The sequence below is a fragment of the Lygodium microphyllum genome, chromosome 1 (assembly GCF_053477565.2).
Source record: "Lygodium microphyllum isolate KBCC chromosome 1, Lygodium_microphyllum_v1.1.10, whole genome shotgun sequence".
Taxonomy (NCBI): Eukaryota; Viridiplantae; Streptophyta; class Polypodiopsida; order Schizaeales; family Lygodiaceae; genus Lygodium; species Lygodium microphyllum.
In genome coordinates, this window is record NC_141135.1 from 146,922,519 (window position 1) to 146,941,936 (window position 19,418).

A 19,418-nucleotide genomic window follows, 5' to 3' on the forward strand; every position below is an offset into this window, starting at 1 on the left:
CTAGTTGGGTGCTTGCAAACCCTCAACTCCTTACTCCCAACCACACCTAGCTAGGTATGTGGTGCCCCTAGCACCTTACCCCCAACCTTACCTAGCTAGATATGGGGTGTGGGGTGTGCTCTCGCATGATGTTGAAAACTATAGAAAAAAACATATTATTGTTTTCTAAGTTGGGTGGAGATACGAGCCTTGGGCTCCCTAATTTGTACGTCACACTGAAAATATAGGACCAATCGCGATACAACATATCTGCACCACTCCTAAACATTTTGCACTCTCAATCCGTAGTGTATATGTAACTAGCCTTTGTTTGCAAGTATTTCCTTAGGCCGGTTATAGACCAAAAAAGGGACGCCCACTTTGTAAGCTTTGACCAATCAAAACACTTATTTAAAGGTTGGCATCCGCAGTCCTTTACACACTGGAGATGACATGACTTGTTGTTTACCTGCTAAATAGGTGAACTCCCCACCCACTTTTGGACAGGGAGTCTCCTCTGCCCACTTTGTAAAGTGGCGGACAAGGGTGTACTTTTTGCATTTGCAACCAATCAAAAGATTTATTAGTTTATTCTTTTTTATTTTTTTACAAACTATGTTCCTTTGGTGTGTAAAGGTATGATGCCCATGTTCGTGCCCAATTTCAAAAAGTGCATGCCTACACTTTGGGCGGGGGTTGGCTGTCCATTACTTGGTGTGTAATGAGCCTTACACTTGGATAAATAGCTACGCCCGGCTGATGTATCAATTTTAACAGCTTGATCTTCCATCACAGCGCAAAAACAGCTGCCAAGCACGCGGTTTAACCTCAGACCATAAGTCTCTCTCTCTCTCTCTCTCTCTCACACTGTGTAAGTCGAGCTCTCTCTCCTTCGTCAAAACGCAGGAACAACAAACAAAAGAGGGGCTTTCCTGTCCGACTTTTTGTAATTGCACAGATTTCAGATCCTACCTTTGTTGCTTTCTCTTCGGGCCCTCTCGTCTGTTCTGCGCATAAGGCGACACCCCTCCGTGGCCCCTTCTTTGTCAGAGACCCAGAAAGAGAAGCTGGCTGGATTGTGAATTTTGTTACTGTCCTCCCGCCCCTCCCCTGCTAGGGTTTCACTTCATCCGAGGCAAGTAAGTAGGCGTTTTGCTTCCCATTCTCATAAGTTCTCAAGATGTCGCGCTTTTCCTCCCCGTCGATCTTGTCATCTTTACCATTTCCTGCTCTGAGAACTCAGGAGGATTACATCGAGCATTCATCATTTGGTTTGTCTGTCTGAAAGACCCCCTTCGGACTGACCTAGGGTTTGAATTAAGGGGGAACATCTCTCAGTTGAGGCTTTTAACAAATTTGAAGAGGCTTATCGAGATCTGTCCGCTCATCGCACTACAGTATTAACAGAGGGAGTTTCCAGGAGCCATGGAAGTTCAGATTCCTGATACGGAGGAAAGGCAGGAAAATCTGGTGGCGAAGCATTATAGTAGTCTCTGAAACGCAAGTAATTGGGGAAAGATGGTTACTGGATTCACCTATTTGCTGGCTGGCATGTGAAGGAGAGCGGTGAAGGATAGTGCTTGCATTTTCAGGACAGGGTCAGGGCTATGTTCAGGACATGGAAGGCTGCCAGACAATTGTACATTGACCGATTTGGTATTATGTTTGAGGCCAACAAACAAGGAGTTCCCCTAACAAATAGCGGATAGGGGCCTCCCAGGTGATAAACAGTCTTCAGTCCAACGTAGGTGTAGTAATGCCTCTGAAAAACATAATACGGGACCTCCACCAGGAGGTTAAGGATGGGATTGGGAGCATCTCCCGGAGGAGCTTCGATGTTAAGTTCCCTTATCATCATAGGTCGCGATCTATGAGTTCTGTTCTGGATGTTGGCCAAGTTAGGACAGAGATTTCTCAGCAGAGCTGCTGGGCAAACATGCCTCCAGATCTTCTGAGAGGTGTCCTACGGAGGGTTGAAGCTATTGAGAATTCTTGGCCCGCTCAAAGAGACATGGTTGCCTGTGCGTGTGTGTGCAGGAATTGGAGAGAGATTGCTAAGGAGCTCGTTAAGCCTCTTGAGCAGTCTGGAAAGTTGACATTCCCCATTTCCTTGAAGCAGGTACATTCCCAGCTGCTTTAGCATGTGTTCATTGTGTTATGGGCAGTTCAATCATGTGCAGCTACTTGGCTGCAAGTAGCACAAGGTTTCAGTTGGTTTTGCATTGTACTCAGAAAATATTTTTTGGATCTACTAATATCTACTGGGTCCAAGTTTTCCCAGTTTAAATTGATTTTGTTTTAGCATCTTTGATGAATTAGTGTTATTTTTGGATGGTTAGACTGGCAATAAAGTTGGCATCTTATTGTAACATTATCTGAAGCATCCAGGGGAACAGTGCTAATTTTTCAACAGGATGCGCAGAGTGCAGTCTCGCTTTTGGATAAAAAACTTATTGGATGATTGAAGAGTGATATAACTGCTTTGTTTGGACTATACGAGCTATTTTCATCTTATTGTGCAATTCTCATGCCAAAAAAGTTTAGTCAAACTGCAAAATCTCTTTAATTTTAGATCTGCATATATATAAGTTCACCCTTAGAAGTTTTTATCAACAATGATTTTCTGAAATGCTATATTTGCAATTTTAGTGGGCAATCTCACTGTAAAATGGCCCTCGTTGGAGGCTTTGAGTTAGATGCTGGAGTTACATATGTATGAAAAGGAGCTCTTTTTAGTGCTCAGATACACTTGTTTATGCATATATGAAATAGTAGTTTACGTATTTGCTTATGTGGGAATGTGGGTCCATATTGGCTGTAAGGGTGGGCAATTTAGAGCTTTCTCTGATCAATTAATGTTCATTTCTTCTAGTAATGATTTTAATCTAACAAGTTTATACAAAGGAATTTACTTTTCAGTTTTGTAGAGTTTCGTGATAATACGTTATGTTATCTTGAGCTCTACATAGGCAATAGAGCCAAGTTGCTTGTATAAGAATGTTTGAGCTTTTATTTCCTCAAGCAAGGCTTTTGACGTTTGACAATGTAAATCACATGTATCTCCCTCAAGTGACAATGGGAATCTGCATGGCAAGTATACAATCCTTAGGCCATATTGCCAATTTCAGTCCTAGGACAAAATCATAATGTCTCAGATGGCTACTAGGTCTTCAGTATTTAATAGAAAATAGACATGTTTGTTTTTGAGCAATCAGTGTCCTTGGTAATGGTGGTCGCTGCTAGCTTTGTGTGTGCCTTTGCAATGATGTGACTTGGTTGCACATAGACTGAGATCCAAGTTTTACTTGCCAGCTGACCTTCCAAGTTTTGCAATGGGGAATATTTCTTGACCCTGTCAGGCAGAGGCATTATCCCTTGTGGGCTGTGGGCTGTATGTCACCCAGGCAATCTGAGGCTCAAGCTGTTGGCTTAAGTTCTGCATATGATATGTGGACACTTGCAAAGGGCACTCTTTCTCAGTGCAAACCTCATCCTTAGTACTTGATTTGAAAGTCAAAATGGCAGGACTGCTCAAAGGAAAGAGTTAGACCAAGGTGGTGGTCCCTGCAAGCAAATTAGGGCCTTTATAAAAATTTAATTCAATCTGCTTTTAAGCTGTAACCGTTCTTTTTGTGGGGGGAGTGGAAACTCTGGCTTTTGTCTGCAACATTTGATGTATGTTGATTTTTGCAGCCTGGTCCCAGGGAAACTCCAATTCAATGCTTTATCAAACGGGATAGAAACACTGCCACATATCATCTATACCTTGGATCGACAGCTAGTAAGCTCCTGTGTGTTTTATCTTGCTGTGTAATTTGTACATGGCTTCTGATGTCATGCCAAAATGTGTACTTTTGTAGTTGTGCAATAGTGGTTTTGACCACACATTCGTGTGCTGCTTTTTCTGTTCAATTTTGCAGCATTGGTGGAAAGTGGGAAGTTTCTTTTGGCTGCACGCAAAGTTCGTCGAGCTACCAGTGCAGACTACATCATTTCATTAAATGCAGATGACATGTCCAGGGGGAGCAATACCTACGTTGGGAAACTCAGGTAAGTTATTAATTTCTAATGCTGAGCTAACAACCCGAAGTTACCAGTGGCCTAGTCTGGGATAACAGTTTTTTTTTTCTTCTAAAGGTCCAACTTTTTAGGCACAAAGTTCACTGTTTATGACAGTCAGCCTCCTCATAGTGGAGCAGTTGCCTCAACAAATAAAGCAGGTCGACGGGTTGGCTCCAAACAGGTATCTCCTCGTGTGCCTGCTGGCAGCTATAATGTGGCGCACATTGCCTATGAACTGAATGTGTTGGGCACAAGAGGCCCGCGACGGATGCACTGCAGCATGCACTCAATTCCAGCTTCATCTGTGGAACCAGGAGGCATTGCTCCTACTCCGCTGGAGTTCTCAAGAGCAGCTTTAGATTATTCTCTATCCTCTCTCCCCTATTTTGGTTCGAAGTCCTCTGTTTCAGAATTCAGCACTGCAGATGTTGAGGCTTTCAGAAGTGAGTTTTCAAAGGATGGACCTCTTATCCTCAAGAACAAGGCTCCAAGATGGCATGAGCAGCTACAGTGCTGGTGTCTTAATTTTCGAGGACGTGTGACTGTTGCTTCTGTTAAGAATTTTCAGTTAGTTGCAGCAACTGACCCTGGAACATCAACATCTACATCGCAGAATGACCATGAAAAGGTGCTGTTGCAGTTTGGAAAGGTTGGCAAAGACATGTTTACAATGGATTTCCGCTATCCCTTGTCAGCATTTCAGGCCTTCGCAATATGCCTAAGTAGTTTTGATACCAAGCTGGCTTGTGAATGACATCGTCTCAGTGGCATGGGCCTGGAATAACCCGCTGTTTAGTCTCTGTGTAGTCTCTTTTTCTGAGGATGGACTCTGTAAAAGTTCAAAACTGACAATCCATCTGAGAAACTTGCTTGCATATTCTGTACCTGTCCTAAGTCCTGCCCCATGTAACTGTGTAAGTTGGTGTTCTGGAAAATCCAATGCCAATGGTGTCCCCAGTTATGAGCCTGAGATGTTATGCATGGACTTCACATGCATAAAGCTGTTTATCTGTTTTTGTACCGGTAAAACTTGATGATGATTATATAATTGGTAGTGGTCTAATTGGAACTGATGAATCTTGTGTACAAACAACTCATGGGTAGTGGCTAGCCTTGTCAAGATGCCATTGAATATGGAGTATTAGCCAGAAATGCTGAGAAATTGTTACAGGTACAGCTCTGTGTGTGCGTGTGCGCGTGTGTGAATCTCTGCGAGTATTACAATGTGGCTCGTGCTAAAAATGTATTTATTATGTGCAGTGCTTATTCTGTGCATGTACATGCTCTTCCCAGTTCTAAGATTTCCTGCATGCAAAGGTCTGTGATTGTGCTAGGGGTATTTTATTTTTGCAAGTACTTTTCGATGCGAAAATATGTAGTATTCATAATAATAAATAATTTCAGCTACAGCTAGGGGTACAATTATACTAAGCCAAATAAACGAGTTATTTTGCCAAAATTCCAGCCGTCCAGTTTACCCAACATGCACGATACATTCCAAAATCACCCAGCCTCGTGAATAACAAAGCTCCAACAAAGGACTTCCCAAATGGGTTGCAGCCATCCAGTTTACCCACCATGCACGATATATTCCAAAATCATCCAGCCTCGTGAATTACAAAGCTCCAACAAAGGACTTCGCAAATGGGTTGAAGGATAAGGATACGAATAGTTTGGAGCCCAAATTCCCCAATTTCGTCCTCCTAGGGAAGAAGCCCAAAAATACAAGACTCCAAGCTAGTATCACTTTGACCTGGAAATTCCATGTCTGGCAAAATGTCATGCCAGGCAATAGTGGTAAATACATCCATCCCAAATTTTTTTCCATTTGATAATCCCCTTTTCTTAAGCTTTTTTACTTTGAAGAAGACCCCCATCAAAATCTTCTATGTATATACATGGTCTTTTAAAGGTAGTCTTTATAACCAGATGTTTTTGCATGCTACCACCAAACATTCTTTGAATGTATCGACATACAAACTTTGATTTTCCTTGCCTCAAGCTTTGCCCTTTTTAATCAGTTCTAGTACTTTGTGTTTAAACAAATCCTCGATGGCATAATCTGAGATCCTGAGCTTTGGTATGCTTAACTTATTAAGGTTCTAAAACTTGCAAGTGAATTTGCCTAGATGGCATACAACTACATTCCAAGGGAGTTCAAAATACCTGGGAAGTTGATCCCTTTGCCTTCGATCCTCAAATGACAGCTTAGCACCATTTGACCTTATCCAGTGTGTAACTTCATAAATCCCATATTTGATCAGCGATCTGCCTCTCTGCCCTAGGATGATGGCAGGAGGCGGCTGGAAAGCCCAGGGCTAGAAAGTATTTCCATCTACATCAATTGCAGCCTTGTTGGAAGTCCTAGGTAGCATTGTGCGAGATCCAGTTCCAATCTTCTATACGACTCCTCATGAGACTATTAGATTTGATGGCTGTCAAAGCCCGCGTAGAAGAAGCATCCTCACTAACAAGTCCCAAACCATCGGGATCTATAATCAATCTCCTGTTATACAACATACTGATCTTTTCCAAGGCCCTAAGGAGAGACGTGGATTTAGCTTCATTATGCTTCCTTCCTTGAGCTGCACTTGAGAGGTGTTGAAGGCAGTCCTCCACCCCATTTAAGATCCTGTTTCCTTTTACACCGCCACACACTTCATAACTTGATGCGCTACTGAATCAGAAGAGTCAAACTCTTCCATGGGTTTTCAACTTTGTGATCCACCTCTCTTCTGAGTGCTTCAATTGCCCCATACACGAGGTAGTCAAATTCAATATGCTTTGGATGTATTTGATTGGTGATTAGCAGTTTATGTTGCCCTTTGATCCTGTAAAGTTCAAAAGATCTAAGGGTTAGTAACACAAGGACATGATCACATAATAGGCAGTTGAAATCTACTTCCATGCAGGCTACAAAAGGAAGCCAGGCTTCGTCATTTGAACAATATGAGCGATTGAGCCTTGCTCAATATCCTAAATGACTGAGGGAATTGATGGTCAAGATAGGGCAAGAATCTTGTAAATAAGCTTTGAAATCAAGAATGCTCAATTGCTGGACGGCCCTGTTCCAGACAACCAACTCTTCGCCATGAATCCTGGTGGCTAAGATAGAAGCATCATCTTCTTCTAAGACCACGTTAAAGTCTGCTCCAAGTAGACTCTCTCCGATATAGAATTCCTGGCATCATCCATTGGTTTTTACTTATTCCAGTGTCCATAGACGTTGATGATGTCCATGGTACCATCCTCCCAATTCATTGACACTTGCAACAATCTTTCATCTTCTGCTTTGTATCTCAGTTTGGGGCTCCTGCTACTCTTCACTATCATAATGCACCCCGACTCAGCCCCACGCACCTCCTACAAAACAGGTGTAGTCCCTGTAGGAAAAACCCAACCCGCTCCAACCATGAAACTTGTGCTCCCCGAGATAACATACCCAATTCCAGAACAACGATCTCTCAGCCTCTCGGTTAGGACCCTTTGTGTTAAGCATGCTTCGTTTAACTTGCTCCTGCACCAGTGTCAGTTTTAGCAAGCTTCCCAAAATCCTTTTCCCCATTCTCCAAGGCGCCCCCTGGTCTTTGAACCAAAGCTTGTTCCTAGGATCCTCCTACATGGCAAACTTTTCGGGATTGACTTTGGGAGCGAACCACTCACTTTGTCTTGCGCCGTTTAGCCTAGTAGCATTATCGATGGATAACATACGCAGCTTTGCGTCCAACCTAGGATGTTCCTCCTCCAATTGGTGAAAGCGTTTGCCTAACATCTGCTGGCTTTCGGGATGGCCAACCTATTCTAGAAATTCTGTGTGTACCGAAGGCCGTTTTTCTCATGTGCTCTCTGGGATAGTCGAAGCTTGTTTTATCTTGCCTTTGGTATTCTCGGCCATTTGCCAAGTACCTTCATCTTCTGGTTTGTTGGTGGTGACTACTGATGATAACCTCTACTCGTGTTGATTTGGCAGGTACTAGGTTCTTCAACGTTTGAGGTTCCTCGTTGTCGTTTAGATAAATCTCTTTAGTAATGCCCCCTAATTTAGCTTGCCTGATCAAATTTGCAAGCGCATGTTGCTACTGTTTGGGGACTCCCCCATATAGGGAATGTCAATGTCCGCATAGTCTAGCTTATATTCATTACTATCCCATAGCAAACAAATCCTATTCCTAGACGGACTAGCAAGAGGAGGAATAATGCAATGGTTTAACCAAGTGCAATGTTAGGCATCATGTTCTAAAGTTAGCCCGACAAGTTGGGAATCTCCACCCATATGGGACATTCCTTCTTGATACAATCCCTACTAATCTCCACCTACTATCATTGCATGATGTCAACTAGGTCTAGCCCTAAGAAATAGACACCTTGGTGCAACACTTTCTTTGCTGCCTCCTCCATATTGTAAACAACTTCAAAGAAGCCTTTCTTGTTGTGATAGATTTGAGCCAGTGTGCCTTTGACTATAGGGAGTGTATTGAACCATGTGGCTATCACAAGAACGTGAAAAATTGATGCTTTGCTTAGCATTTTATTAAAAAGTTAATCAAATGTGCAAATGTGGCTTGCATATGTAAGGAGTAGGTTAGTTATTTCGCAATGTGGGACCTGGGACATCGAGATATCAATAAGTGCAAAAGGCAAAAGTTGTAACAAGCTATATTGGATTGACGCTAGGTGATACTTGGTAGAATTTGGCCTAGACCATTTAATTAGCCGAAAGTGTCAGTATTGACATTAGGGAATTGGCATTAATCAATTAACTAATGTAAGTTTTGGACTAATGAGTGCTCAAGATCACTTAGGTGAAAAATTGGTCTAGTCAATTTAATTGTTGGGCTAGTCAAATTATTTTTTATGAACCGTAAGTAATTATTGAATTAATTTTTAAAATTAATAATCTAAAAATTGATTTAATATGCTACATAATGTTGAAAATTATTTTGAAAGGTTACCACTTGATAAAACTTGCCTATGCAAATGGAAAATATCTTGGAGAGAGAGACAGAGAGAGAGAGAGAGACAGAGAGAGAGAGAGAGAGAGAGAGAGAGAGAGAGAGAGAGAGAGAGAGAGAGAGAGAGAGAGAGAGAGAGAGAGAGAGAGAGAGAGAGAGAGAGAGAGAGAGAATATTTTGAAGGTGGAAAATAAGTAGAGTTACTTGCTGTAAGCACCAACAACTAGGAGACATTTGTAGCCACTAGGGGAGACTTCTAGACTAGGCAATTGCAGCCCAAGGCCTTATGGCTACATGGAAAGTCTTTGGCTCTAGGAGGTAATAGTTTTGGGAGGTCTTGGTGATTTGTGATAGCTTCCATGACTTTCTAAATAGGATAGTAGAGTTGATTTTCTCTAGTTTCTCTTTGTTATAAACCCTAACTTATAATAGAAATTAAGGTTTGATAGACACCTTGGGAAGTGTGCTAAAAATGAAGGTCTAGAGACTTGAATTACAATAATTGAAATTTGAGTAATTTTAAGAGATTCAAGTGACCATTTAGCTAGTAAACATTTGGGGCTGAATTTGTCATGCAAGGAGCACAATTGAAGACCAATTCCCAAGCAAACGAAGGGGCAAATTGGCTTGAAGGCTTGTTGGTCATTCTTGATAGCAAGAGGCAAGTAGAGAGTGAAGGAGATTCAAGGAATCTCAGTGTATTCCATCGAGATTGCAATATCAATGTATTTCATTAAAGTTGCAATATTAGTGTATTCCATTAAGATTGCAATATAAGTTAAATAAAATACCACAAGGGGCTAGTTTGGGACCAAGCGATTGTCCATTGTCCAAGATTAAGTGGTAAATCATGTATTTTATTTTTATCTAATTAATTATTTTTTGTAATTATTAGTTAATCAAGCCATTGTCAATGACTTTGAGAAGGAAGGCTGGTTTCGTGATTCCATTGTCGGGATATCATCAATTCCCTTGACCTGGTGGACTTGAGGTACTTGATTAGGTTTGAAGCTTTGCTCTAGAGTAGAAATTGTGTTCAGTTGAGCATTTACAATAAGAATGTTTTCTATGGTGAGATGGGATCAACGAAAGATGATGTATATTGTTTTAAACATGCACATGATGAAGGGGAAAATGTAATGCCTAATCTTTGAACATGCTTATAACATGGACAACAAGGAGAAAATGTGATTGTTAACCAAGAAGCACGTACTTCTAGGCCACCATATGCTAATGACCAACAAGGAAGTGAATAATATGATGATTAGTTGAAGGCTTGGTTAAAAGCAACATCTAACATCCTTGTTCAATTGCCAAAGATCCATAGTTTGAGAGATTGTACAATTCTCCCAAAGGACAATACGGGCAAGAAGAAGATATCATCTTCAAAGGCATTTGAGTAGCAAGAAGCTCCCAAAGGATAGCCATTATAGCCCAAAGATGCACTAAAGATTGGTGATGAGGAAAAGCAAATAGTACTAGTAAGATTTGACACACAAATGCAATGCCATCTTGGTAGTGCCAATCGAATGGGTTTTGGATAGATGGGTATGTAAGCAAGTATAGGGAAGTTAGGATACCTTAGTGGAGGTGTTATTTTTCATGCTATGGTGGGCCAAGGACCACATACAGGGATGTATGACACAACTCCTTATGGTATGCAACAACCAATGCATGGTGTACAAGGCCCAATGTTTCAGGGTATGACTGGTACTATGCATAACCCAATGTATGGTAGCATTGCCATGATACCTAGGGTATAAACTAGTATATATGCTAATGCATTTGTAGCCCCTAGTGCTTTAAGGGATCAAGGAATGGGTATTGGTCATGATGTAAACACAACAAATGCACCCTTTTGTAGCATTTGATATGTAATAACTTGGCTGCCAAAGGGACAACAATGGACTATGATGAGGATGGAAAAACGGTGAAGTTTGAGGCCTTCAGTGGGGCACACGATTGTTGAAAATAAATCCTTGAAACATGCTCATAAGAACTAGCTTTTGCATAGAGAGAATAAGTAGGTAGTCATCTATGATGTCACTCTTTACCTATCCAATGTGACAATGAGGTCACCAATGATATAAGAAAGCCACTTGTCCCAGCCTATATAATAGGCCATTGAACTCGAGCTATATCAATCTCTCGGCAAAACACGAGTGAGCATCAGGCTTAACTTTGTTAGATGCCTATTTCATTTGTAACGACTTCTACTTAATGTGATTCTTATCCAGTTCATTTGCAACTCTGTCAAGTCTTGTGTACATCTTGTCATGACGAACTTTCATTTTTTCTTGCCATAGATTAGTTAGTTTGTTGTGATTAATCACCATGTTTCCAACATGTTATCAAAGCAAGAGTCATTTGTTAGGCAAGTCCTCTTCTTTGAGTTGAGTCCACATACAAGTGAAAGCATATTTGACAAGTTGTATCTCATCTACCTCGCATTTACTCTTCTTTATTATAGTCCAAAATAGTGAGCCCATCACCCCACCCACTTGGAGGACTCATAACTTTTGATTGAGGCCATATTTGCTAGAGTTCCAAATTGAGAAACCATTTTCTACATCGTGGCACTCCTTGTCACATTAATTACTAATATTGCATTGTCTACTGCATAGCATTGTCATTTTCCTCAAATTTGGTGCAATTTTTGTCGTTGCCAAAAGGACATGTTCTCACAGAGCCTTATCCTCAATCCTACCATAGGTCTTTTAAAGATCTTATAGTGGGCTAACTTCAACCAAGTAGGCTCCTTGAAATTTCACCTTTACTGTGAACTAAATAGCTCAGATATTGTTCTAAGGTAGCCATAGCCAAGCTTGCCAAAATCTCACTTTCTCTTGTTTTTCTCATTTATTGAGTCTATCCAGTACACTAAAACCTTTTCAAAAGAATTTTGAAGCTTCTTTACACTCTTTACTCCACATTCATCTAGCATGCCAAGCTCAATGGAGTCTCCTAATTGCAGGATACCTTCGTAAGAATAAGAAGATAAAAAACACTATCAAGAAGTGGACCAAGGAGTTCACTAGGAAATGGAAAGGATAGAAATAATTAGAGCTCAAAGGAAGTAGAGAAGTGAAAATCTAGATAAACTTGGACTTTCTGCTAGACAACTGGAACCTATATGGCACTAGAATATTTATTGAAAACTTCCCATGTTGATCATACTCAAATCTAGTCACTATTGACTGAACTACATCATTGTAAAGACTAGATTTTATTTTGGTGTCTCAAATATTTGTCCTATCTATGTCACTCCACCTACCCCATGTGACAATGAGGTCACTGATGATGGAAACAAGCCACTTGCCCAGCTGATATAAGAGGCCATTAAACTTCAATTATATCAATCTCTCAATAACAAGAGTGAGCATCAGGCTTAGATTTGTTAGTTGCCTATTTCACTTGTAACAACTTCTACTTAATGTAATTCTTATCTCATTCATTTATGACTCTTATTAAGTCTTAAAGTATATCTTCGTGATGATAATGTTTAATTTCTTCTCGCCATAGATTAGTTAGTTTGTTGTGGTGATGATGAATCACCCTGTTTTCAACAAAGATAGGTTAAAATCTTTGACTTTTATTCAACAGTTTGATGCAACATATTAAGGAGCCCACTTGATCAAATCCTTAAATATTTGAAAGATAGTCATTTTCTTGAAGGGGAATGCATTGCATTGGTGGTCCACACGCAATGCAAGGTAGAGCATGGTCAACATGGATACCAATTGAAGCAAATGTTTGCTTCAAATTGGTTGACTAGTACATGTGAAGTGGATATTATGATAGCTTGGAATAAGCTTAATGCAATGCAATGTAAGAATTTGGAATAATATATTAAAATTTTTAGGGATGCCTTGCTGCCCATGACTTCTTATTGTTTAGTTCCTCTTCATGAGTAAGTGAAAAGTATATATGTGGATTGGTTAAAGGAATAAGTGATTTTTGTGTAGCAAACATTTGGGGTTGAATTTGTCACCCAAGGAGCACAATTGAAGGCCAATCCTCAAGTAAACCAAGGGGAAATTTGGTTTGAAGACTTGCCAGTCATTCTTGACAATAAGAGGCAAGTGGGAGAGTGAAGGAGATTTAAGGAATCTTAGTATATTTGATCAAGATTGCGATATGAGTTAAAGAAATACCACAAGAGACCAATTTTGGAGCTAGTTGCCATTATCCAAGATTAAGTTGTAAATTGTGCATTTCAATTTTATGTAATTAACTATCTACTATAATTGTTGATTAATTAGGGCATTATTACCTCTTTGAGAAGGAAGTTTGGATTTAGTGGCAACCTCTATAGCCTAGGTAGCCTCTTGGCAAAGGAGGCAAATATAGCCTTGCTATTTAATTGGAGCATGCTTTCAATGACCTTATTAGGATTGAGAATCACTTTTTTGACACACCTTTTGTCTTATCTTCCATATTCCTACGAAGGGAGTCCACAGGCAACTTAGACACCAACAGTGGGTTGGGTTCAATGTGAAGCTTGGCATCCTCTTTTGATCCAACTAACTAAGATTGAAAGCATGCTGGTTATTGAGAGGTTCTATGGAGTTAGAAATCTCATAATTTGACTTAGTACTAGAGTGTTTGTATTTGCATGATCCAAGGGGAAGAGGCCTTTCTATTGATCAAGCCAGCATTGCCATGGATGATTTCTTCATGAGTCCTGTGTAGCATTGATTGACAATGGTTCTAGCCAACTCTCATGTAGAGACCTACATGAAGGAAAGCCACGTGTATAGACAAGTCCTCTTTAATGCTTACCGATGTCCCCCTCTTTAATGCTTACTAGCATTTCTTGTGTTAGGCTGCTTCACAGCAAGACAAAGCTTCCATGAAGTGGCCTTGTGTGAGGGAAGTAAAGTTGCCATGCTATCACATGGATATTTTACTTATGCAAAGTTGCTGGTGAAGCGACCTTGTGTAAGGAAGTGAAGTTGCCATGCTATCGTATGGTAACTTTGCTCCCTCACTCCTTCTATACTCTTTTGCTCTTTTTTATTCTCTTTCTCCTCTCTTCCCTCTTCTATATATATAATAGGTAAGGAACACTAGGCCACTTTGTAGCAGCTTCATGCTATTGTGCGAGTGTGAGCCTACTATAAAGTGGTATTTTCATCCCCCCTGCCTCCCCACCTCCCCCCCCCACAAATGTATTCAAGTTGGGGAGGGGGCATTAGTTTTTCCTCTTTGCGTTATCGTGCAAAATCAATGCAAAGTAGCATTCATTGTCTTCCCCACATATTAGAGTTGGGGCACATTATGATTCTCTCTATCTTGTTTCTCCTCTTCCAACTCTGTGTTTGTGTGTGTGCATATGTATATCCCTCATCCATTTTATTATTCTCTCTCTCTCTCTCTTTAAATGCATTCTTTGTGTGTATGTCCCTTGCCTATTTTATTCTCTCCCTTTGTGTGTGTATATCCCTCAGACATCTCTCTCTCTCTCTCATTGCACATTTAATTGATCTCTATGTGTGTGTATATATATCTCTCTCTCTTCCTTTTTCTTCTTCTTCTTCTCGTTCTCGTTCTCCTCTCTCTCTCTCTCTCTCTCTCTCTCTCTCTCTCTCTCTCTCTCATTTTATGTGTCACTTGATGCTTATCAAAGAATTATTTATTCATATTTGATTTATCATTATGTTAAATATTATAGCTTACATTAATTGTTTGTATTTTGTTGTATCTCTTGTTTTTCCTCTTCCAACTCTTTGTGTGTAAGTGTGTGTTTGTTCCTCACCCATTACTCTCTCTCTCTCTCTCTCTCTCTCTCTCTCTCTCTCTCTCTCTCTCTCTCTCTCTCTCTCTCTCTCTCTCTCTCTCTCTCTCTCTCTCTCTCTCTCTCTTTCTCTCTCTCTTTGTGTGTGTGTGTTGATTAAATTTGTTTAAATTACCATAACATGTATATTTTGGCCACACACACACACACGCACGCACACGCACACGCACACGCACGCACGCGCATGTGCACGCACCCCCCCCCTCCCACACACACACACACACACACACACACACACACAATGTGTGTGTGTGTGTTTTAAAAATAAAAAAACACTTATGAAAGAATTATTAATCCAATGATTTATTATTAGATTAATTATTACAACTCGTATCAATTTTTAGTACTTTCTTCTCTTTCTAAAAAAATTACTTTTTTTTTTTGAGTACAAGAGCATTTGTGTTTGTGTGATCCAAGGGGAGAGAAGTCTTTGTTGAGACCAAGCCACAATGGTTAACTGTGCTTCCTTCAGGAGTCTTACGTAGCATTGATTAACAATGGTTCTAGCAAACTACTATGTAGAGAGCTGCATGAAGGGAAGCCATGTGGCATTGTACTCCCCCTCTTTAATGCTAATGTCACTTGAGAATAGAGGCATAACAATGAGTAAACTCATGACTCTCCCACTTCATCCTTTCTCAAGTATTTTTACTCTTGTTGATGTATGCAACATCTATTGTGAGAAAGTCCTCATCATTAAACTTAACCTCAAAGTCTATCTTAAACACCAATCATAAAATCTAGCCATCACTTTTTATGCTAAATGAAGTGGTAACACCTTTGCTTGTGTATATGTTCTCTTTGTAATAAGGAATGTTGTTGTGAGCAAGTCCTTGTAATAAAATCTAACATATCTATTAAAGCATATATATTAAAATTTCCTAAATTATGAAACCATTAGTAACACTATGCTATTGCTCACTTTGCAAATAATGTTCTTTTGCGAATGAAAGGTGCCTTGTGACAACTTTGCTTCACTCATAATAACCCCTTGTTTTGTGCATCCAAAACACCCACATCACACTAAACTTGGAAACCACATCGAAAGTGTTACAAATCATTGCATTCTCTCACTCCTTATTCTAACTTTTAAGATATTGCCCATACTTTCTCTGTCTATACAATGCACAACTACATGTATGTGAAAGTTGATACTAAAATTTGAATGCAAAAGCATGTGTTACCTACCCTATCATTATTTTGTGAAAGTGAGAAACATGAGTTTCTAGCCAATCTTGATAAAATAGGACGTGGATGGGAGGTTTCTTGTAGTCTAGAATAAGTATAAAAGGGAGATTATATGGTTATTGATGTATATGCAACTAATGATGCCACATGTCATAGAGACTTATGGTAGTAGTTACACATGCCTTATGCTTAGTAGGCCAAGTTTATTGATGGGCGATTTTAACATATGTGTGGATTCCACATAGTCTACGTCAATGATAGAATCACAAACTCAAATAAAGCACACGATTGGATTGCATTTGATTATGTGAAGCTTAAATAGGAATGACGATCCTAGCTACATCCTCATCAACAAGTCTATACTTTCTATTCTACCAAATATTTGGAGACCTGGAGTAGATTGGATTGCATATATGTTATGAATTTCGTCTTACTAAGGGTTCTAAACATTATAGCTCATTGCTAGAATGCTTTGTCTAATCAATAATTGCTTGAGTTTGAAATGATCAAATGATTGCTTCACCTCTTCCAATGTTACTTGGGCAAGCTTACATTGAGATTCAACTCTTCCTTTCCCAAACATAAATTTCTTGATGGCTGTTTGAAATAGCTCATAGATCAACTTATACTTCATAAAGTAGATTCTAGCACCGAGACATTCTCTTTTAGTTGATGCCTCGGATGATCATGTTTTACTTTTTGTGTGTATGTACCTAAATAATTTAATTTAAGACTTCTGATTGGTGTTATCATGAATTAGATCTTGCAACTTTATTAGAGGGCTTGCATGAGTCTAAAGCATGAGTATTAGCCTACATACTTCTTTTGCAAGAGAGAACACGATAAGACTACATGCTTCTTTTTAATCAAATCTAACAGTCATTACTTGGAATTAAGTGTCCAATGCTCAAAATTTGATAGTTTGTATCTAAGTTGATTGGGATTAATGGCATAGTTTCTTTTTATCAAAAGACGAGCCAAAAGATGACATGAAGCTGTGAGATGTGCATGCCACATTATGTTTTGAACATTCCACGCATATAGTCTCATTATTTGAAAGCAACTTCACAAACAACACAAACAAATGGAGATGGCTAGTGTGGAATCAACATGGATGGCTGGGGCCAAATCAACATCACAAATGGAGATGGTTGGGGTGTATCCATGTCACAAATAAAGAAGGCGGTGCGTGGCTCATCATCAAAGAGGTACATGAGAGAGGTATATCACCTCCATGTTGAGCTTGAGCATGAGTATGAGTCAGTATTTAAGAAAATCAAACCCTATCTAATGTCTTCTACATCCAAAGAACTGTGTAGGTCACAAGGAAATAGGAATATAGATCCATGGATTGATGGGAAATTGTATCCAAAATATCCTTTGATTAATTCTATGCATTCTTTCAAGGATATGGCATCTTTAGTAAGATTTATTGAAGATGGCTATAATGGCCTCTTAGGTTACGCATTTGGATGCCATTAGCAATGTACATAAGTTAGAAAGAGATATGTTAGAGAAGGACAATGCTTCCTTGAGGCTAATATTAGAGCAATGTAGGTACAAACTGTAGCAAAACAAAGAGACTACTTTTTAGTTGGAGAAACAAAAAGATCAAGTGAGGCTTAAAGAAATTGTATTGGGGTTTGCAATGGTACATGAAACTTCAAAATATTCAAGATATGAAGTTATGAATTGGTGACATTAGAAAAACGATATACGTAGTGAAGTAAGTAAGCTGCTTGTTACATCTTTCTCCAACTTATAAAGTATTTGTGAAGTATTTTATATTATGATTCTAAATGCAGAGATATCCTACAACTTGATGAATAAAATAATTCGAGCATGGAGGCATCAATTGCACATGTTAAAATGCTTCTCAATAAAGGAAGATATCAAAGCGATTCTAAAGGATCCAAAGTATCAAAAGATAACAAAAGAAGAGATTTAGGCCTTCTTGAAAGGAAACCAAGTTAAGTCAAATGATATGCACATTTTGTTGAATAAGATAGGTATATCTAGTAAGGGATACATAGCTATTTATAGAACCCTTCAATCGAAGATAAAGGAATCCAAGCTATAGCGATCAATATTGCTAAACCCAACACTCAAAAGAATATGAAAACAAGTGAATGATGAAGTTCTATAGGTCCCAGGATCTCCATTATTTCACATTGAAGATATGTACTATGGAGCCAAAGGGAAGGTGATGGTTTATAATAAAGATATAATAGATTTTACATGTTGGAGGCCTTACAATCATAGTCTATTTAATTATTTGAGGTAATTCCAAATGAATGTGATATTTTTCTAAAATTTGTACTCAACCTTGATGAGTGTCAAATTGTGAAGGATACACAGTTAAAATAGGTCACCACCATTACCTTGTGAACATAGCACTTGATCCAACAATTTCAAAGAAAAATTCAAATTGATTTAATGCCCAATCTGAGAAAAATATATTCTTTTGAGGATCCTTTGAAGTAAGCAATATATCATATTTCAGGTTATGCTTGAGAAATTTGAAACCCTATATTGGATTTTTCATAAGACAAGTATACCCCAAATCACTAGTGAACAAAGGAATGAGAGAATCATAGATGTGGAAGGCTTCTGAAAATTCAAATTAGAGTGACATCTAGCAGGTGATTTGAAGATACTGAAGTGGATATACAATGTGTCAAAAGGACCTAATTCAAAGAGCCTATGCATATATTGCATGTGTGCTATAAAGGAACTTGATAAAAAGAATTGAAAAAATGCACCTAACAACAAGCATGTCAAATATTCAAATTTTAGAGTAATTTTGGATATTCCCTTGTCTAGAGTCCATATGTGTACAATGCACAGTATGTACAAAATCATTGAGACATTAGTTTTCTTGTATATACGGCAAACATATTTAGTGAATTATAGTAAAATTCTTATAAAAATCAATATAGTATCTAAATGAATATAGATTATGAAACAAACCTTTTGATTTGCATCTAAACGTAGCAACTCCTCACTCCATATTTGCATGCTTAATTGGCCAATTTACAAGGACTTGGGAGTCAAGTCCTTGTTTGATGTGCCCAAGTGAGATACATTAAATTTTTCTTGTGTTTCTTTGAACTCTTCCTCTGAAGAAAGGATTTACTCATATCAAAGCACATCCTTATAGATCATGATCAACATCTCTGCTATAGAGTAGTGTTCTCTATCATTAACATTTGAATCCCACAAGCAAATACTTATCCTAGTCTAGAATAATAAAGTTAGAATGTGTTTCAAGATTCTATGCAATGATGGTTAGTCCTCACTGATGTTCAAAAGGGCTTGGATATCAAATAGAAGAACATACTGCCTTTTGCCAATGGGAAAGGTGGGTAGCAGAGCTGTAGGAACTTCATATCATCCTCCTCAACCTCTTTTTGCTCATTAACTAAACCCACCTATGTGTC

General features: G+C 39.1%; 1 protein-coding gene across 1 annotated transcript; it reads left to right on the forward strand.

The window, feature by feature from the left end:
• Positions 1-770: 770 nt before the first annotated feature.
• On the forward strand, positions 771-5,118 carry LOC148041788 (tubby-like F-box protein 6). The gene is made up of 4 exons (XM_087682440.1): positions 771-2,098; positions 3,673-3,760; positions 3,900-4,029; positions 4,117-5,118. Exons 1-4 carry the CDS (start codon positions 1,736-1,738, stop codon positions 4,793-4,795), a joined length of 1,260 nt encoding a protein of 419 aa, XP_087538566.1. The 5' UTR covers positions 771-1,735; the 3' UTR covers positions 4,796-5,118.
• Positions 5,119-19,418: the final 14,300 nt, after the last annotated feature.